Below are 18,835 nucleotides of genomic sequence, written 5' to 3'. Positions count from 1 at the left end.
GACCGGGTTACACCGGTTGGAAGAGTGAGGGTGACCAAGGGTATCCCAGCTCCCACGTCTGTACCAGAGCTTAGCTTGGGCCGGTGGCTTATTCCAAAAAGTTCATGCATAACCTGGCATACAACCTGGCACCTTTGCATCCACACAAAAAGCTCAGTCTTGGAAATGTTAGTGTAGCCAAGCCATAGCTTTCAGGAAAGTGAAGAAACAGCGATCATCCTGTAAGATGCACAATGACCCCAAGCGAGATCTGGTATTGACATACGATGCCTTTCTGTATGTTATCAGGGTAGCATTAGGGTAGCACAGGGACCCAGTGGAGAGGAACGCCCAATAGCACATGCATCCAGGACTTTGGCTAATGTAGAGTGTAAATATGCCTAGATAGGAAAGGAAGGGTTGGAGGTCATATTTGGTGCCAGGAAGTTCCACCAGTACCTGTACATGCCTAAATTTGTGCTCATAACAGACTACAAACCCCTGCTAGGTTTCCTTAAGGAGGACAATGTAATGCTGCCCATAGCTTCAGGCCTAATTCAGTGATGAGCTCTCATGCTAATTACAAATTGGAGCAGTATCCAGGAGGCCAAGTAGCAAATAGAGCTGCATTGAGCTGTCTCCTGCTGGTGGGTACAACATCTGTGGTGCTACCACTGGCAGGGCCCATAATGGTGTTAAATTTTGTGAATACGCTTCCAGTCACAGCTAACAGTATCTGAATGCAGAAAGATCCAGTCCTAGTAAAATTGAAACAGCTGGTGGTGATGGGGGAATCCAAAGGGCCATCACAACCAGAACTGAAAACATTTTGGACCCAGAGAGACCAGATCACTGTAGAGGACTACATGATATTATAAGGAGATAGAGTGATTGTCCTGAGCAAAGATAGCTGCTAGATACTGGCTGAACTCTATCAGGATCATTCAGGGTCTCCAAAATGAAGATGTTGCTGAGAAGCTCTGTCTGGTGGCCAGGATTGGATGCAGACATAGCTGTGTTGGTGGGGCAGTGCCCAGAGTGCCAACAAGGAAAGAAGTTACCACTTGCAGCTTTCCCACATTCATTGGGTGTATAAACCCTGGACTTGGTTTAACGCAACTATGCAGGTCCTTACATGGGCTCAATGTTTTTAGTCATTGTGGATACCTACATAAAGTGGTTAGACTTGCATTGAGTTCATTCATTAAACATGGGGATGATGATAGAAAATCTGTGTGCATCTTTTGCAATAGATAGACACCTGGAAGTGTTGGTCACATGTAAGGTGCTGTCATTTACCAACAGGGAATTTGAGTATTTCCTGTAGTCAAATGGAATTTGACATATAAAGACACCTCCATCCATCATCCAATGATCTGGCAGAGAGAGAATTCCAAACATTGAAGGTAGCCTTAAAGAAACAACCTGCAGCTTCACCAGATGCCAACCTGTACTGGTTCCTATTTGATTATAGGACCACCCCTCATGCAACTACAGGGATAGCTCCAGCAGAGTTGCTAATGGAGAGAAGACTACACACTGGGTTATATGGTGGAGTTAAACAGCAACAGGAATGCCAATGCCTGACACAAGACTTTGCTATGTGAGAGAGACAGTTGACTTCAGGGGATGAAGTTTGTTGAAGGAACCATGGGAAAGGCCCATTATGGGTAAGATGCACGGTTGACCGAGACCAGATCCAGGCATGTATAAGGTTTAGATATGTGCAATGGTTCTGAATGATGACCATATGAAAGTTGCAAATGGTGTAGAAGCAAAAAGTGGCTAGCTCTTCGACTGCCTTTCTGACTGTTCTGGAGGTTGTCGGCTCCCCCTCTCCTTTAAGCATTGAAGATACCTTGGAATCTGAAATGGAGTATGTTGCCACCTCGATGCCTTAGCCACCTGAAGAGGAGAATGAACTTCTTCCAAATTGTTCTGAGCACAGGAGACAAGCTACTGTGCTTTACATGCTGCCTGTATCAGAGGCCACGTGGGAGGAACCTGACCCAGTGCTGAAACGCCTTGGGGTCGGGAAAGAAAGAAGGAGAAAGAACAGGTCCATGTCCCCGGAATGAGAACGCGAGTGATGCAGTGATTGTAACAAGGTCAGCCAAGTGAATTGGGGCTGTTAAGCTGGTCCAGTTAGGGAGCCCTGGCTGACAGATAAGAACAGGAGGGTCAGATGTTCACTCTGAGAGTTGGCTTTGAGGGAGCTGCATCAGTGTCAAGGACTTTCCAGGTGTAAATAAAGGCTTGGTGACGGGTACCAGCCTCTGTGGAATTATTTCATCAACAGCTGTTGTTTTCTATGTGCAAGCCTTCTGTGGGTGATTGTGTAACTTTGTACAAACATTAGTATTTTCTGTGTCTTATCAGAACATACTTAACGGGCTTTATTTTTCTACTGACATTTACTAAAGTCAAAACTTTTATGAGTGAGAGAGAGCACCCTCTGCTGTCTGACTACACACAACATTTCACAGGAAATATATAGTATCCCTGGATTTAATAAACAAGAGTTTTAATCCAACAATTTTAACAAGTGTGCATAAGAAGCTACCGGAGAGTAAACATTTTGGTTTTAGCATGGAGTTTTTCTTCAATATTAGAATGTATCATTTCTCAGTATTCAGAACTTAGTGAAACATAATTATTTTGTAAAAAAAAAGTACTTCAAAGTTAAGATTTCTTTCTGATTTGTGACTATTTTACTTCATTACAGCACAGACTTAATGACTGTATTTCAAAATTTTAGAAACTTTCTGTTGAGGCTTGCATTGGTCAAATTGCTGTAAAAAGTGATATATTATTTGTGGTATTTATTTTTAAAAGCTTAACTTGATCATTTGTTTTTTGTTGACAAGATATAAATTCTTATTGCCGGAGATGCCTCCTTTATAAACTTGTCTAGATGTGGTATAAATAAGCCAGACTTTGTTTCGTCATTAGAAAGGGAAACAGCCTATCAGGTAGGAGAGGTCAAGACTTGAATTTTCTAGTATAATTCATTAAATTCACCAAAGAGAAACCTTTCACCCAGTTGCAATTATTCTGGTGTGCATATTGAGTTTATTACAGTTATACAACTACATTTGTACAATTGTTTACAAATACAAGCAGAAATGGCAACGTTGTTTGTATCTTCATATAATTACTAAGATGAGTGGAGAAATAATCATGGAGTCTGCTGAGTGCTCAGAAAAGAGAGCAATTTAAGTGACCATTCTTCTTGTGTCTTTGTGTCTAGTGACTGGTGTGAATGGCATCTTTCCTGCAAGTGAGGTAGGCCGCCCCCAAGTATGAACATGGTTCTGAATAGGGAGTCATAGATCATTAACAAGGGGTTGCAAATAAGTCAGATTTTGTCCAGTTCCATTTATAATTAATAGTCATCGATTAACAAATATACAATAGGGACTTTATTCTTGGATTTTTCCTTTTTGACGAGAGTGCTGGCCTCCAATACATTATAACAAACAGAAAGAGGATGTATCTCTATGTGCACTTCCCCACTTCTTGCACTACTCCAGCTACATCTATGGGATTCTGACTGCAGTCACTCCATTAGATAGTATTCTAGTCTTGTAGCCATATTTGGTAAGAACCCAAAGAGACTGCTCAAACATTGTGACCCACTGGATTTCTGTGGACTTTCATCCCTGAATCTGGGCGAATGTTCCTGAAATGAAATCTGCATTTGAAGTAGAGGTGTAGAGCTGGATGAACACAGCAAGCCATGCATCATCACAGGATCAGGAGAGCTGACGTTTCGGGCCTGGACCCTTCTTCAGAAGGGTTTAGGCCCAAAATGTCAGCTCTCCTGCTCCTGTGATGCTGCTTGGCCTCCTGTGTTCATCCAGCTCTACACCTCCTTATCTCAGATTCTCCAGCATTAGCAGTTCTTAATATCTCTGCATTTAAAGTGGTAGTTTATTTGGTGAAACTACAATTATCCAGCATCACAACCTTGTCTTTCTCTTCAGCTGAAATACACTTTAATACTGTAATTTTATCAATGAAAGCATGGTTTTCACACTCACCGTCATCTCTTTACACCTATATTGTAGAGCCAGAGCTGCTTTATTTGGCCGCTCGGTTTCTGTTGGGGAATTATTTCATCAATATATTTTTAAACTGCAACTTCTAAAATTCATTTTCTAGTTCAGTTCAGTGTATGTCATCATAACCATGGCAAAAAGGAAAATTCACTTGCGGTTAAGTCAATGACTTTAAAACGACTCTGTGTGAAGAAACCCACTATGAATATTTAGCTCAGAATTTGCAGCCACTGACAAAGGAATGGTGCATATCAATCATTATGTTGATGGCAGCTATTCACAGAGTTGACACAGGCTGTTGAGTGGACAAATCCTATTGGACATACAAACAATCACATTTGCAAAATAGGAGTAGAAGTATATTATTCACCCCCGCAAGCTTACTCCGTCATCAGATAAGATCATGACTGATCTGTTTGAATTTTGAATTCCACATTTAACAACAGTTAATTCATCTCTCTCCTAAAAACATGTAATGACCCTGCCTCCACTGACTTCTGAGGCAGAATCGCAAAACCATGATGTTTTTCTTCATCTGTGTTCTGAAAAGCTGATTCTAATTGTAAAATAGCGCCCCATATTCTGGACCGACCCACAAAGGGAAACATCCTTACCACACCCAGTTTATCAAGACCATTGAGAGTCTATCTTCTCAGCTCCAGGGGCAATGAGCCCTATAAGATAACTCACACATTCCGAGTATCAATTTCGTCAAACTCCTGCAAACTGTCTCCAATGTATTTACTCCCTTTTCCCAATCAGGAGACATGAGCTCCAGTCCCAGTGGCTGCAAAAGGGGACTTGCAGCAGGTATGAGGAGGGAATGTAACAGTTGGGTTCTGCATCCAGTCTGATTGAGGAATCATCAATGAAACATGCTTCCTCCGAATGAGTGAAAAATTTGACAGCACAAGGAAAACCAGGAAAATAAATGCCGAATTTCTCTCAATGACCTTTAACTCCATTTTTTAACAAGCACCGTTGTTTTGGTCTGTTTTCTCCAAAATTCCAAAACACTGCATTAGCTCATAAAAAGTAACTACTGCTCCTAGAATTCAAAGAAATTAGCTTCATCACTGAAAATGCCTCCAAAAAGGAACAGCTCTTACAACCACAACTTTTTCCTGTCCTCCGTCTTGGGTTACCCAGAATCTGATATAAGAAGGGTGTTGAGAAACTTAAAAGGGTTCACAAAAGATTTACAAGGATGTTCCCAGAGTTGGAGGGTTTGAGCAATAGGGAGAGGCTGAATAGGCTGGGTCTGTTTTCTCTGGAGCGTCGGAGGCTGTGGGGTGACTTTATAAAGGTTTATAAAATCATGAGGGGCATGGATGGGGTAAATAGCTAAGGTCTTTTCCCGGAGGAGGTGGAGTCCAAAACTAGAGGGCATAGGTTTATGGTGAGAGGGGATAGATTTAAAAGTGACCTAAGGGGCCACTCTTTCATGCAGAATGTGGCACATGTATAGAATGAACTGCCAGGGGAAGTGGTGGAGGCTGGTACAAATACAACATTTAAAAGGTATGTGGATGGGTACATGAATAGGAAGGGTTTAGAGGGATAAAGGCTAAATGCTCACAAATGCTACTAGATTAATTTAAAATATCTGGTTAGCTTGGACAGGTCGGACTGAAGGGTCTGTCCCCATGACTCTGACTCTGTGAATTCGATACCTCATTTTAATTCTATTTCCAAATTTTTCATTCAATCTCGAACAGTATTTTCTTTTTTGTGTGTCTGTATATGTCTCTGTTTGTTTCTCTCTCTGTGTGTGTGTGTGTTTGTGTGTGTGTTTGTGTGTGTGTGTGTGTGTGCAAACCAAAAATATTATTATTTTTCTTGGATCAGGTTAATCAGGTTAAATTTAATCGAGCTAAACTCTTTCTTTGTAAGGTGAAGGAAACTTGACTGTTTGGTTCTTTAAAGATCATGGTGTGCTAACATTTAAGTACTCACTAAACTGGTTAAGTATATCCTTTCAAAACTAAAATAACATGTTTCAGTCAGACAGGGAAAGAGAAAAATAATTAGAACCATGCAGCTTCTCCACAGTTACTGTCAGACCTGCTAAGTTTCTCCAGCACATTCTGTTTTTATTTCACTCAGAGTGCCGACAGCAGTTTGAATCCAAAGTGTGATTATTTTGAGTAGATGTAACCAGAAGACTGAACATTGTGGCCGAGGTTGTGAGTAAAGCTCCAAATATTCTAAACAATGTAATGTTGAATCAGATTGAAAACAAATCTAAATTGATGACAGAAAGAAACAAAGTGAATCATTTGATGAGGAAACTGCCAGCACACCAATAAATACACTGTTCCAGTCCATGATAGACAGTGAGGGGGATGACGTCATGGATGCATTTGAGATATTTTTTAAAAAGGGCAGACAGATATTTTCTGAAAGGTATTAATGTTGACTAAAAGGTCAACGATATCATTTTGTCAGCTGGAAAGGATTAAAGTTGTTCATTAACTGGAATGAGGTAAAGATGAACGGCGATGTCCCAGACAAAGGTTTAAGACCAGAGCTTAAATTAATTTTCCACATTCATCCCTTTCCCAGTCCCTTTCTTGGGTATTGCTACATTCGTCAGGATAATTCACAAGGAATATAGCATGTATCTCCAGCCAAAGTTAAATAATCTTCTTTATCAGCATGAATTTCAAGGTCAGAGGCAGGAATCAGATGAGCCTGTGGTTGCAAGTGGAAAGAAATGTAGGGTATGTTCTCACTTTGGCACCTCTCGGTTACTTAGAGGAGAGGTTTAACTCCTTCAGTGATATTTCAAAAGAAGGGGGAAGGATTTTTTCACAAGACCTGAAAAATGAACACATCAAACTTCCGCTCCCAAACACGTTGACATTAATGCACAAGAAAAGATGTGAGAAACGTGCAGAGCTTATGGAAAACCAGATCACTGGGAAGATGCGTGCAGAATAAAAGAATTAGATGGTAAATGAGTTACCAGAGTCAGAGCAACGGGAGAAGGAAAATTGAACTGAAACACCCATGCTGTGAAAGATAATGTTGAGTTTGGGCATCACTTATATAATTGTATGAAGCACCTGGATGTGACAGTTCTCAGAGAAAATTAATTCATAGACATTCAGATCAGGAATAAATTGAGAAATAAGCCTGTAGTCATAAATCTCAAGTTGGAGCTTGATTTTGGAGGACATCATGTCACTTAACACTATATGAGAAGGTCTTCCTTGAAAATTTGAAGGAAAATGTTTATGAAGGAAACAAATTATGAAACTAAACAATATCACACTAGTAAGATTGAGGAGAACTGAGGTTTAACACAAATGAGAGGGCCACACAGAGGAAACATGTTAATTGCACTGAAATATGTTAATAGTCACTAAAACAGATGGTCATGTTCTACTAGGGATGAATAGTTTTGTGAAGAGTGACATCTTTTCTCAGTACACCATGAGGTGAAGGAGGCAATACTGAGAGCTAAGGATAATACACCCTTTGAAAAGCATCCTCTAATCAGAAGTAATGAAGATGTGGGACAAATGAAGTCAAAGTGCTTTGATGAGATTGTTTGTGCTTTGAGGAATGAACATATATTGTGGGCGAAGAGGACACAGTGAAGTACTGTGTTTAGATTTCGAGAAGATGTTTGATAAGGTATCTTCTTTTTCTTTGGCAATCCCTCAGGGCCAAGGGCTTTGGATAGGTTGATTCTGCCAGGGCTGAACCTGAAAATTATGTCCCTTTCCCAGGATGGCAAGGTGCTGGTGTCAGTGAATCAGGTGCGGAACACTACTTGGACTGACCTGGTTTTTACCTGAATTGTGGACTTAGTCCTGAGAGGGGGAACAAGTCATGGAATGACACCCGTACCTGTCCAGGAAATGGGAGTTGGCTGAATCGCACCAGTGTTTAATGGGAGAAATAAGAGTTGTTATCCATCCTCTGGTCAGAGGAAATATGCTGGAAAAAGTGCACCTAGGACAACCTGGCTTGGTGTGAACGAAGGAGAGGGCCAGTAGTTACTTTCGGTAGCTGAGTGTGGACTCCCAGATTGAGGAACAAGTGGGATCATGAGAATCCTGCGCATTAGAAGGCACTGCTGTTGTCCCCCCTTCACCCATGGGAAAGCCCTCAATCACCATGGCAGCAGACAAAAGACGATTTTGCGGGACCAGTAGAGGGACAGAGTGGCCGTGAGGTGGCACTCATGAAATCGATATCAGCGGAAACAAAGAGCGTTCGGGTGAAATATTTACCAGGTTTGGGACCCACAAACAAGTCAAGAGTGACAATGGTCCACAGTTTCCGGTGCAAGAGTTTGAGGACTACCTGGAAAATCATGGAGTCAGACATGTGAGATTGGCTCCATATTCCCCCCTGTGACAAATGACCAGGTGGAGAGATTTGTACAAACTTTGAAATAAGCTTTAAAGGCCTCAAAAAGGGAGGGGTTGCTAAGGTAGTGGAACAAGATCCTCAGCATGTCCAGGAACACACCACATGAAATGATCTGGAGCTTGCTATCGTCTCTTATGTTCAACCACCAGCTGAGAATGATGTTTGACTTACTGCAGTCAGAAGAAACCAGAGAGCTGGTTGCATGAAATCAAGAAGGGCCGATGGCCAAAAGGGAAGAAGCTCAAGGTCAAGAGTATTCCAAAGAGGAGACAATGTGTTGGCCCGGAATTACACACTTGGGGAGAAATGGATCCTAGCTGTGGAGGTGACTCAAACAGGACCAGAGTCATATATGGTGTAGCCTGGGATGGACTGGTCTGGAGGAGACACGTGGACCGACTGGTTGTCATACCTCACCAATGGTGGAAGTTCCTCAGGATACTGAACCAGTCCAGGTGAGATCATGGGTGTTGACAGAGTCATGTATCTCCAAGCCATGGATGGTCATACTGCGGCAGGAGACAACAGCCAATTAGAGAGGGAAGTATCAACAAGAGTCTCTGGAAACCTGTGAGATCACACGAGAAAAGGTTCCTGAGGGCAGGAGACAGTCATCTAGGAATCGGCACCCCCCCTTAGAGACTAATCTTGTCAATGTGGTCTAGGGCCAGAATGTCTTGTTCATGGGGAGTGGGCCCTTTCCATGGTTTTGTGCACACACTCCTGACCATGTACATATGTTAGCTACAATGCCTGTATAATCTTTTTAATGATGTCTATATGTTGGTTAATGGAATTTGTTTAAAATAAAGGGGGGGTGTTATATATGTGGTTGGGGTGCTGCCCCTTTAAGAGATCTGATCAAGTGACTCGTGAGGCAGAGAGTCAGGGGCTCAGTCTAGAGCCAACTGTGGAGGTGTGAGCATCTAAAATGAAGTGTTCCTGTTCAGAGTTTTACCTGTGCTTCCCTTGTGTATAATTCCTGGTTTTAGCAACATTACAAACATAGCTCAAACGAGAAAGATGCATCTTCAAATTCATGAGCAGCCAAAGGTGATGTGCAGTGGATGAGGTAGTCTTCCTGGTGGATTTAGAATAAATGGGAGCTGCTTTCCTTGTGTTGGGAATTATGTTGTGACAGAAGAGCAACTGAGCTGTTGCATTGAGCTCAGTTGTTGGCTGTCTGGAGAGGTTGGAGTATGACCGTGAAAGAGGCATTTATCTGGATATGCCACAAGATTTCACCTTGTGTGTAGAGAGAGTGGCTGGCTTATGTGTGTTTGTGTGTTGGATGGAGACAAGGTGCTGATAGCTGTATGTAGTTGGGGGAAGAGGGACTGGCTTTAATGTGCAGGGGCCAAAGGAGAGCATTTCCCTGATAACCCAAATGATAAAAGCAGTACATACCCAAGACACAGAAACTAGAACGTTTCCAGTTCAATCTTGTCTTGACTGAATTACAAATGTCAGCTGAATGGTCAGACCTCATACTGAATAGTCTTGGCACCAGAAATGGAGATGTGACCATTGTCCAAAGAGGGATAGTGGCCAGGCCACTGGTGCTGGGGGAATCAGTGGGAGGCTTTCTAATCATTGGGTGCTGGCAGGGGCCACTGCCTAATGGTGAAGATAGAAACAGGCAGAAACAGCCAGGTAAGACTTTGTTTTCATCATTTTAAAATGGTGCTTTGACTTAGTGATAATTCTGGAGAAGCATTCTCTCCAGTAGCTGCAGCAGTGGTCCAACAGCAGATCTGGATCAGGAAGAGCAGGGTATTGCTCATGTGATTGCCCACATCTCCATTCTCTCCACATTTGCTCCCCACCCTTTGATCCTTGAATCCATCCAGATTGTTTGAATGTGGTGTGGGCTGATATTGCCTGCTTCCGTGGAAAATTGCCATCAGCACAGGAGCAGGCTATGGGGTGCAGTATGAAGAATTGGACTCATGTGTCTATCTTGAGGACGTGGTAATTGGTCAATACCACCCCAGGGCTCGCTCATTGAAAACGACTTAGTATCAGGCTTGGGGTTGTAAACTAGGATATGCAAAATTGCATGCATGCCTGCCTGAGACCACACACCGATTTCAAAACCCTTATCCTAATCTTCCTTAGATTCTTCACAGAATCCAGACTCACATGGAATGGCCAATATTCCAAGGCACTGACAAATGATCATGCTTATAGACGCAAGGGGCAACACATTTTAATGTCTTCAGGGAAAGGGTGGAAGGGAATTTTTGTTACCTTATCACTTTTTTATTTTTACACTACATTTGATAACATCTCTGAAATATTAAATAAAGCTAAAACACATTCACAGATTATTGAAAAACTTTATAATTACAATAGCAGAGCATTTCTTTTTCTGATTTACTATATCAATACTGTAATTGAGGCAGATGTACAATAGCATTTTTGCCACAGTGACAAAATAATTACTTGACAATGGCCATAAAAAGAATAATTACCCTTCAGATTGAAATACAAAGCTGCGCATTTTCTTTCAGAACTCATGTGTAATGCCGTGGTATCCTATATTGTATTAAATTATATCAAACATGCTTAATCCCATTAATGACATTGCAATTTTGATTTTATTTCAAAGATGGTATTAGTATAATTCCAAAGTGTTGTGACACACACAAGCTAATTATCTGAAACTCTTGTTCTAATAGCAGTGTATTTTGATAGAGCGGTACCCTAACCCATTTTCACTTATAAAATTCATATTACGAAAGAATTCTTGCCATTGCTGAAGTAAAGACACATTTTGTTGAAGGTTTTTGTCTTGTACTCATCAGGGAAATTCACAAGAATACCAATTCAAGGGGAAAATCGACAATTATACTGTATGAGAGGAGTGTGCAGGTTGGTTGGCAAGTGACCTCAGATTGGCAGAGGCATTGCCATGGATAATGCAGCAGCTAATGACAGTAAGAGCCAAACATTATTTACTTCTGTCATTTTTTTGGTCCTGAGAAGTGCCTGTTATACCTCTGACTACCTGCAAAGGCAAAGTATCTTGAATGTTAAATGTAAAGGTTTCCAGTGTACAGTAGCAGCAAGAATCGGGTCTTTAGTATTTTGTATTATATTAAAAGTCATTTGCTAAGGTAAGAAGTAAGAATAAAATAAGCAGTCAGTTTTTACAAAGAAGTATAAAAACATGAGGTTACAAACAATATGTATTCATGCTCATGTTCATTAAACTAAATGGGACTGGCTGTATTAATACACTAACAAATGATTAAATCCCAAACATCAGAACGGTATGTAAAATTTGGTACAAAGTTGCCATAGTTCCAGAGGACCACAGGGCTGCCCTCTCATTAGAGAGGCAAATGGTGAGTTTAACCAGAGGGTCATCACACCTCGGAAAAGGGTCAAGTTTGAGAAGTTGGACCTCCATGGTGACTTGAGCTAACATTCTGAACCCATGCTATTGGCATTACTGTATTATAAACAAGCCAGCTGAATTAACCAGCTACCTGTATACTACTGCATTTGATAAGAACATTTTTGCTGGTCAATCAATATGGTAATGGAATTTGTAATGAAATGTATAAGGTCATAGTAAAGAATACTGTCAGAGTGTGAAGACAAGTCTGACTTTTGTTTGAAGAAAGTTCTATCTGAAGTGAACATGAAGTTTGTTGAATAGTCTCAGTTTCCATCTAGGTGTGTCAATTTAGCATTACAAAGTTGCCATTGCAAGGATCCTAACAATTTGCCATAACCAATGACACCTGTCAGCAAGACTTTCTCAGGTTCAACAGTGACTGCATCTTTCTGACGTTGCCCACAGGGCTGCACCCCCCCCCCCACCCCCCCCCTATGGTGGATACTAATTTGCAGATGTTAGCTGGTGATATGATAACATGTTACTGCACTGATTAGCACTACTTTTGCAAACAAGAAACAAATCCAAAAAAAAGGAGTTTAAAAAGTGCAGTGTGACAGTTATGGGTTAAGAATAGATTAAATTCCAAGAGATTGCAAGGCATCCTGTGATAATCAGATTCCTTTTAGCGTTTAAATGTTTCATGTATTTTCTGGCAATTTTCAGGGCTATTGCCTTCTGCTTCCTGAAAGATAAAGTAAAGAAGTTTGATTGTTTTGAAATGTACTTAAATTTGCTTGTACAAATAACTGTGTTTTCTTCAATTACCAAAACTACCAGACTGAGGAATGCATAAAGACATAATCAAGGAGATGTTCAGTAAAACTGGAAAAGGTGTAACATGGAACCTTCTGAGGCCTCATGCAGAGTCATTTTGAAGACATTCAGAAATTCCAATTTGAAGACAGTTGCTAGTTTGACAAATTGCACTAACAAGCAAGACAGGCATATCACTTCCCTGGATTAAACATGTATTTACAAATGAAGCCAAAGTTCTACACTTAAAATAGTTTAGTGTGACATATTCCAAAATAGTCCTTCAGTGTGGAATGGGGTTAAAGGGGAGTGTTTAAGGGTTATTTTTCATTCAATATCCTTTTTGTGAAGAAAAATAGACTTACTAAATTACTTAATAATAAAATGTGAGGCTAGATGAACACAGCAGGCCCAGCAGCATCTCAGGAGCACAAAAGCTTTTGTGCTCCTGAGATGCTGCTGGGCCTGCTGTGTTCATCCAGCCTCACATTTTATTATCTTGGATTCTCCAGCATCTGCAGTTCCCATTATCTCTCTTACTAAATTACTTTGTTCTTTAATAGTTCGGTAGAAATTTTATTGCTCAACTGAAGCCTGTGAGGAAGAATTTCCTCTTATTATGCTGTTTCCATAATGTAAAGATCTCACAGGCTATAAGCTGGTCTGAGGACAATATCCCAACCAACTAAACTAAGAAAGCCACCTGACACATTAGAAAGAGAAAGGTTCTTTTTCCAAGATCAAATGTTCTTCACTGTTTGTAATAAATTCACTCCACTGCATTTGTCAGAATAGTTTGGGGGCGGAGTGGTGTAGATCATTTGCAATAAAATATTTCCTGATTTTAATATGGTAATTACATTAGAAATCCACCAGGAAGTCTTCCTTTGATCACAGCACTTTCAGAATTGCTGTATAAATAACCAAAAGGAATTGTTAGCTGCCTGACAGCAAAATAAAACATTTCAAAGAGCAAGGAAATGTTGGAAAAGCTTGAAAATAGGAAAAAAAAATTAAAACGTGCTGCCCATGATTTTAAATCTTCCCTCATAGGGAGATGAAGTGTGTGTTGCTTGAAAACCAGGTATTTGTTATTATACTGGAATAGAACGTTTATTTTTACTCTGTATGCGTATGTGGCACTGTACTAACCAGCTCAAAGTATTTCATGAAGTTTCTATGTCATATATAACAGACTGCTTGGAAATGATCAGATGTGTCATCCATTGCAAAATGAGGAACTGGTTGAGTTAGGGTGGATGGTAAATAGATTGTAAAGAATTGTTCAGTAATAAATAACTTATGCTGTTGAACATTCACATTTGTCATTTCTGCCTTTCACTGTAAAATGTACCTACAAAAATTTTCACCTGTTCAAGGAATTAAATTACTGGTAGCCTAAAGCCTCCAAAAGCCAGAATGCCACTTGTATTGTGGGACCATCATCTGATCATTTAAAATTAGCTTTTTGCAAAGAGTGATTTCCACTCAAATAAGAAGTTCCTGTAATGTCTTTCTGAACAGTAGAGGGTGCTGTTACTCTTTCGTTCCATGATGAACCACAAATGAAGGAGGAGGGGAAATACCCAATAACATTTGAGTTGACTTTAAAGTTAGCTTGCAGTGGAGTTACAATTTTAAAAAAGTGCACAACATGTAATTAAGAAAGTGCAGTCCAATGCTGTTTAGAAAGCTATTTTTGGGTTTATCATTGTGTTTATTAGTTTAACCTGTCCATGTTTAAGCTTCAGCTGAGCAAAATTTATGTAAAAATAGTTTGGGGTTTCTTCAATATAAAACATGCATCACCATGAAATTAGTTCAATATTCATCTCAAAATGAAAGTCAGATATTTTGCCTGCAAATTTCCAGGCTAAATTATTTTTAATACGTGAAGAATTCATTACTATCTTCCCAATAGTAATTAGGGTTGATCAGTAAATTCTGGCCTTAACAGAGATACCCACATCCTGAGAATGAATCCAGAACTGCTGAGTATATCTTAAAGGGATTTTTAATTGCATCCCCAATCTTCATTTATTTGGTCAATAATTAAAATATATTTATATTAATGTATTATTAATATTACTTCCACAATTTGTGGCACTATCTGCAATAGTTAACTTTATCTCCTAATTTTACTGGATTAACCAGCATAACAGCAGTTACTAGTGGTGTACCGCAAGGGTCAGTGTTGGGTCCACTGCTGTTTGTCATTTTTATAAATGACCTGGATGAGGGCGTAGAAGGATGGGTTAGTAAATTTGCAGACGACACTAAGGTCGGTGGAGTTGTGGATAGTGACGAAGGATGCTGTAGGTTGCAGAGAGACATAGATAAGCTGCAGAGCTGGGCTGAGAGGTGGCAAATGGAGCTTAATGCAGACAAGTGTGAGGTGATGCACTTTGGTAAGAGTAACCAGAAGGCAAAGTACTGGGCTAATGGTAAGATTCTTAGTAGTGTAGATGAGCAGAGAGATCTCGGTGTCCATCTACACAGATCCTTGAAAGTTGCCACTCAGGTTGACAGGGCTGTTAAGAAGGCATACAGTGTTTTAGCTTTTATTAATAGAGGGGTCGAGTTCCGGAACCAAGAGGTTATGGTGAAGCTGTACAAAACTCTGGTGCGGCCGCACTTGGAGTATTGCGTACAGTTCTGGTCACCGCATTATAAGAAGGATGTGGAAGCTTTGGAAAGGGTGCAGAGGAGATTTACTAGGATTTTGCCTGGTATGGAGGTAAGGTCTTACGAGGAAAGGCTGAGGGACTTGAGGCTGTTTTCATTAGAGAGGAGAAGGTTGAGAGGTGACTTAATTGAAACATATAAAATAATCAGAGGGTTAGATAGGGTGGATAGGGAGAGCCTTTTTCCTAGGATGGTGACGGCGAGCACGAGGGGGTATAGCTTTAAATTGAGGGGTGAAAGATATAGGACAGATGTCAGAGATAGTTTCTTTACTCAGAGAGTAGTAAGGGAATGGAACGCTTTGCCTGCAACGGTAGTAGATTCGCCAACTTTAGGTACATTTAAGTCGTCATTGGATAAGCATATGGACGTACATGGAATAGTGTAGGTTAGATGGGCTTGAGATCGGTATGACAGGTCGGCACAACATCGAGGGCCGAAGGGCCTGTACTGTGCTGTAATGTTCTATGTTCTATGAACAGCAGAGGTCAGAACAGGACATGCAAAAAAAGTATAATGCTCAGTAGATCAGGCAGCATCTGAGGAGTGAAGAGTAAAATTAATATTTCAGATCTGTGATCTTTCATCACAACGCTGATATTCCCAACATTTTCTGTTTTTGTTTTAAGTTCCCAGCACCTGTGGTATTTTGCTTTCACACAATGATTGAAACCAGAGCATCTTATGAGCATGAGGCAACCACCTACAAACTGATGTCCATTTCAAGCCCACCGACTCCCACAGCTACCTGGAATACACCTCCTCCCACCCACCTTCCTGCAAAAATTCCATCCCCTATTCCCAATTCCTCCGCCGCATCTGCTCCCACGATGAGGCATTCCACTCCCGCACATCCCAGATGTCCTCGTTCTTCAAGGACCACAACTTACCCCCGCAGTGGTCGAGAACGCCCTCGACATTGTCGTCCGCATTTCCCGCAACACATCCCTCTCACCCTGTCCTCACGATAACCGCCAAAGGAGAATCCCCTAGTCCTCACAGACCTCCCCACCAACCTCCGGACACAACGCATCATCCTCCGACACTTCCGCCATCTACACAATCCGACCCCACCACCCAACACATTTTTCCATCCCCACCCTTGTCACCCTTCCGGAGAGACCACTCTCTCCGTGACTCCCTTGTTCGCTCCACACTCCCCTTCAACCCCACCACACCCGGCACCTTCTCCTGCAACCGCAGGAAGTGCTACACTTGCCCCCACACCTCCTCCCTCACCCCTATCCCAGGCCCCAAGATGACTTTCCACGTCAAGCAGATGTTCACCTGCACATCCACCAATGTGGTATACTGCATCTGTTGTACCTGGTGTGGCCTCCTCTACATTGGGGAAACCAAGCGGAGGCTTGGGGACCGCTCTATGGAACACCTACACTCAGTTCGCAATAAACAACTGCAACTCCCAGTCGCGAACCATTTCCACTCCCCGTCCCATTCCTTAGACAACATGTCCATCCTGGACCTCCTGCAGTGCCATAATGATGCCACCTGAAGGTTGCAGGAACAGCAACTCATATTCTGCTTGGGAACCCTGCAGCCCAAGGGTATCAATGTGGACTTCACCAGCTTCAAAATCTCCTCTCCCCCCAGCGCATCCCAAAACCAGCCCAGCTCATCCCCTCCCCCCACTGCATCACACAAACAGCCCAGCTCTTCCCCTCCCCCCACTCCATCCCAAAACCAGTCCAACCTGTCTCTGCCTCCCTAACCTGTTCTTCCTCTCACCCATCCCTTCCCCCCACCCCAAGTCGCACCTCCATCTCCTACCTACTAACCTCATCCCACCTCCTTGACCTGTTCATCTTCCCTGGACTGGCCTATCCCCTCCCTACCTCCCCACCTATACTCTCCTCTCCACCTATCTTCTTTTCTCTCCATCTTCAGTCCGCCTTCCCCTCTCTCCCTATTTATTCCAGAACCCTCAGCCCATCCCCCTCTCTGATGAAGGGTCTAGGCACGAAACGTCAGCTCTTGTGCTCCTGAGTTGCTGCTTGGCCTGCTGTGTTCATCCAGCTCCACACTTTGTTATCTCGGATTCTCCAGCATCTGCAGTCCCCATTATCACTTATGAGTATACCTTTTCTGCAGGTCCTGCGACACAGCTGCTTGGTTTTAAAATTGTTGAGATTTCCTCCACATCCACTGTAAATAAAGGTCTCACAGTTGCCAGTGGAATTATTGTAGAAGTATTTAGTTATGGATTTGTTACAATCACCCTTGACTGCAGGGTCCATGCAGAGATTTGGAAGATCTGAAAATGTCAAAACTGTTGAGATAAAGACAGATATCAAAATAATTAATCTTGACATGTTTAAGATCAGAAAATTAACACCAAAATAATTTCAAGATCAACTGTGATTAAGGTAATATTCTACAAACTGCCGTGAACACCTACTCTACTCTCAGTGCTCGATAAATGAATCAGCAGTGCACCATTTTCAATATCAAACAGACTTGATGGAAACACTGACCATAATCTCACAGCTCCCAGGAACAATCCCATGGTGCTTTCATTAATCCCTACTGTATCAATTGAGAAACTCCTTTTTTCTGCCCCCACGTTAAAGGTGCCCAAATCTTGATTGGATGTTTAATTTAACCTAACTACGTTTCGGTGTTTTGTATCAGAGAACAGAATCAAGCTCTGATTTTAACAGAGTGAGCGAGTTGTGCAGGAGATGAATAGCCAAAGGCAGATAGCAAAGTTTCTTAACCTAGACAAGGGGATCTTAATACCTGTCCAAAGCTGTTAGGATAGAAATGCCCTTTCCTTGTCCTTTTAGGCTTGTCTCCGTACCAATCAACTGGCGGTCTGAGTGTTTATTTTTCCCTTTATCTCTCATTGTTTTACCAGCTTTCTCAGCCGCTTTTCTCCTTGTTAAGTTCTCACAATCTTTAATTTCCTCACGTTCCTGACATTACATGTATTTTTTTTGAAATTGTAAAATGATACATTCTATCAATGCAGTCTAATTGGTGCCTAGGTCTTCCAGTCTTTCCCCCTTCAATAAAACCCTTGGGGTTTAGCCAAAATCCCAGTCTAGTGATAGCTGCACTCCCAATCTTGAAAGACAAAGCATACCGGTTTAAAACAAAGTGTGTCATGTGCTAATGTTTTTTTTGGGTAGTGAACAAGCAACTGTCTGTGCAGGTTATTATTAACACCCTGCCAGCTTATACTGGCCTACCCCCTGGTGTGTTTTGAACAATTACACAAGAACCATGTTGTAAAATAAAGCTCCATAAATGGTGGTGATCCTGCTTATTTGATGATCTCACCCAGACCCTTGCAAACAAGAGATACTGAACCAAGACAGATAAACAGAGCCATCTAATTGGTGGGAAAAGCTGCAAAGCGTACGTGGCCTACTGTGGTTCCCACACTCAAAAGAGGGAGCGAGCCACTGTTAATGAGGAAATTCATCGGCTTTCATCAGAATAGGTGGTGTAAAACCTTAAAGCGGAATAGAAAGCCCAAAACTCAAAAGGTACACTCCTTCTGAAGGCCACCAGCAGAGCAGGGGAACTCCAATGTGTTCCT

At 41.7% G+C, this 18,835-nt stretch overlaps 1 protein-coding gene across 1 annotated transcript in view; it reads right to left on the bottom strand.

Moving 5' to 3' along the window:
* Positions 1–10,745: 10,745 nt before the first annotated feature.
* The window catches only part of LOC125453985 (tissue factor pathway inhibitor-like), a 46,395-nt gene continuing 38,305 nt past the window's right edge, over positions 10,746–18,835 (bottom strand). Inside the window, exons 4-5 of the mRNA XM_048534205.2 lie at positions 17,372–17,560; positions 10,746–12,517 (exon numbers count right to left, since the gene is read on the bottom strand). Of these exons, the coding sequence (XP_048390162.1) occupies positions 12,501–12,517; positions 17,372–17,560 (206 nt within the window). The 3' untranslated portion in view covers positions 10,746–12,500. The remainder of the gene's footprint in view (positions 12,518–17,371; positions 17,561–18,835) is intronic.

Source organism: Stegostoma tigrinum, chromosome 7 (genome assembly GCF_030684315.1).
Source record: "Stegostoma tigrinum isolate sSteTig4 chromosome 7, sSteTig4.hap1, whole genome shotgun sequence".
Taxonomy (NCBI): Eukaryota; Metazoa; Chordata; class Chondrichthyes; order Orectolobiformes; family Stegostomatidae; genus Stegostoma; species Stegostoma tigrinum.
This window is presented reverse-complemented; position numbering and strand designations above follow the sequence as displayed.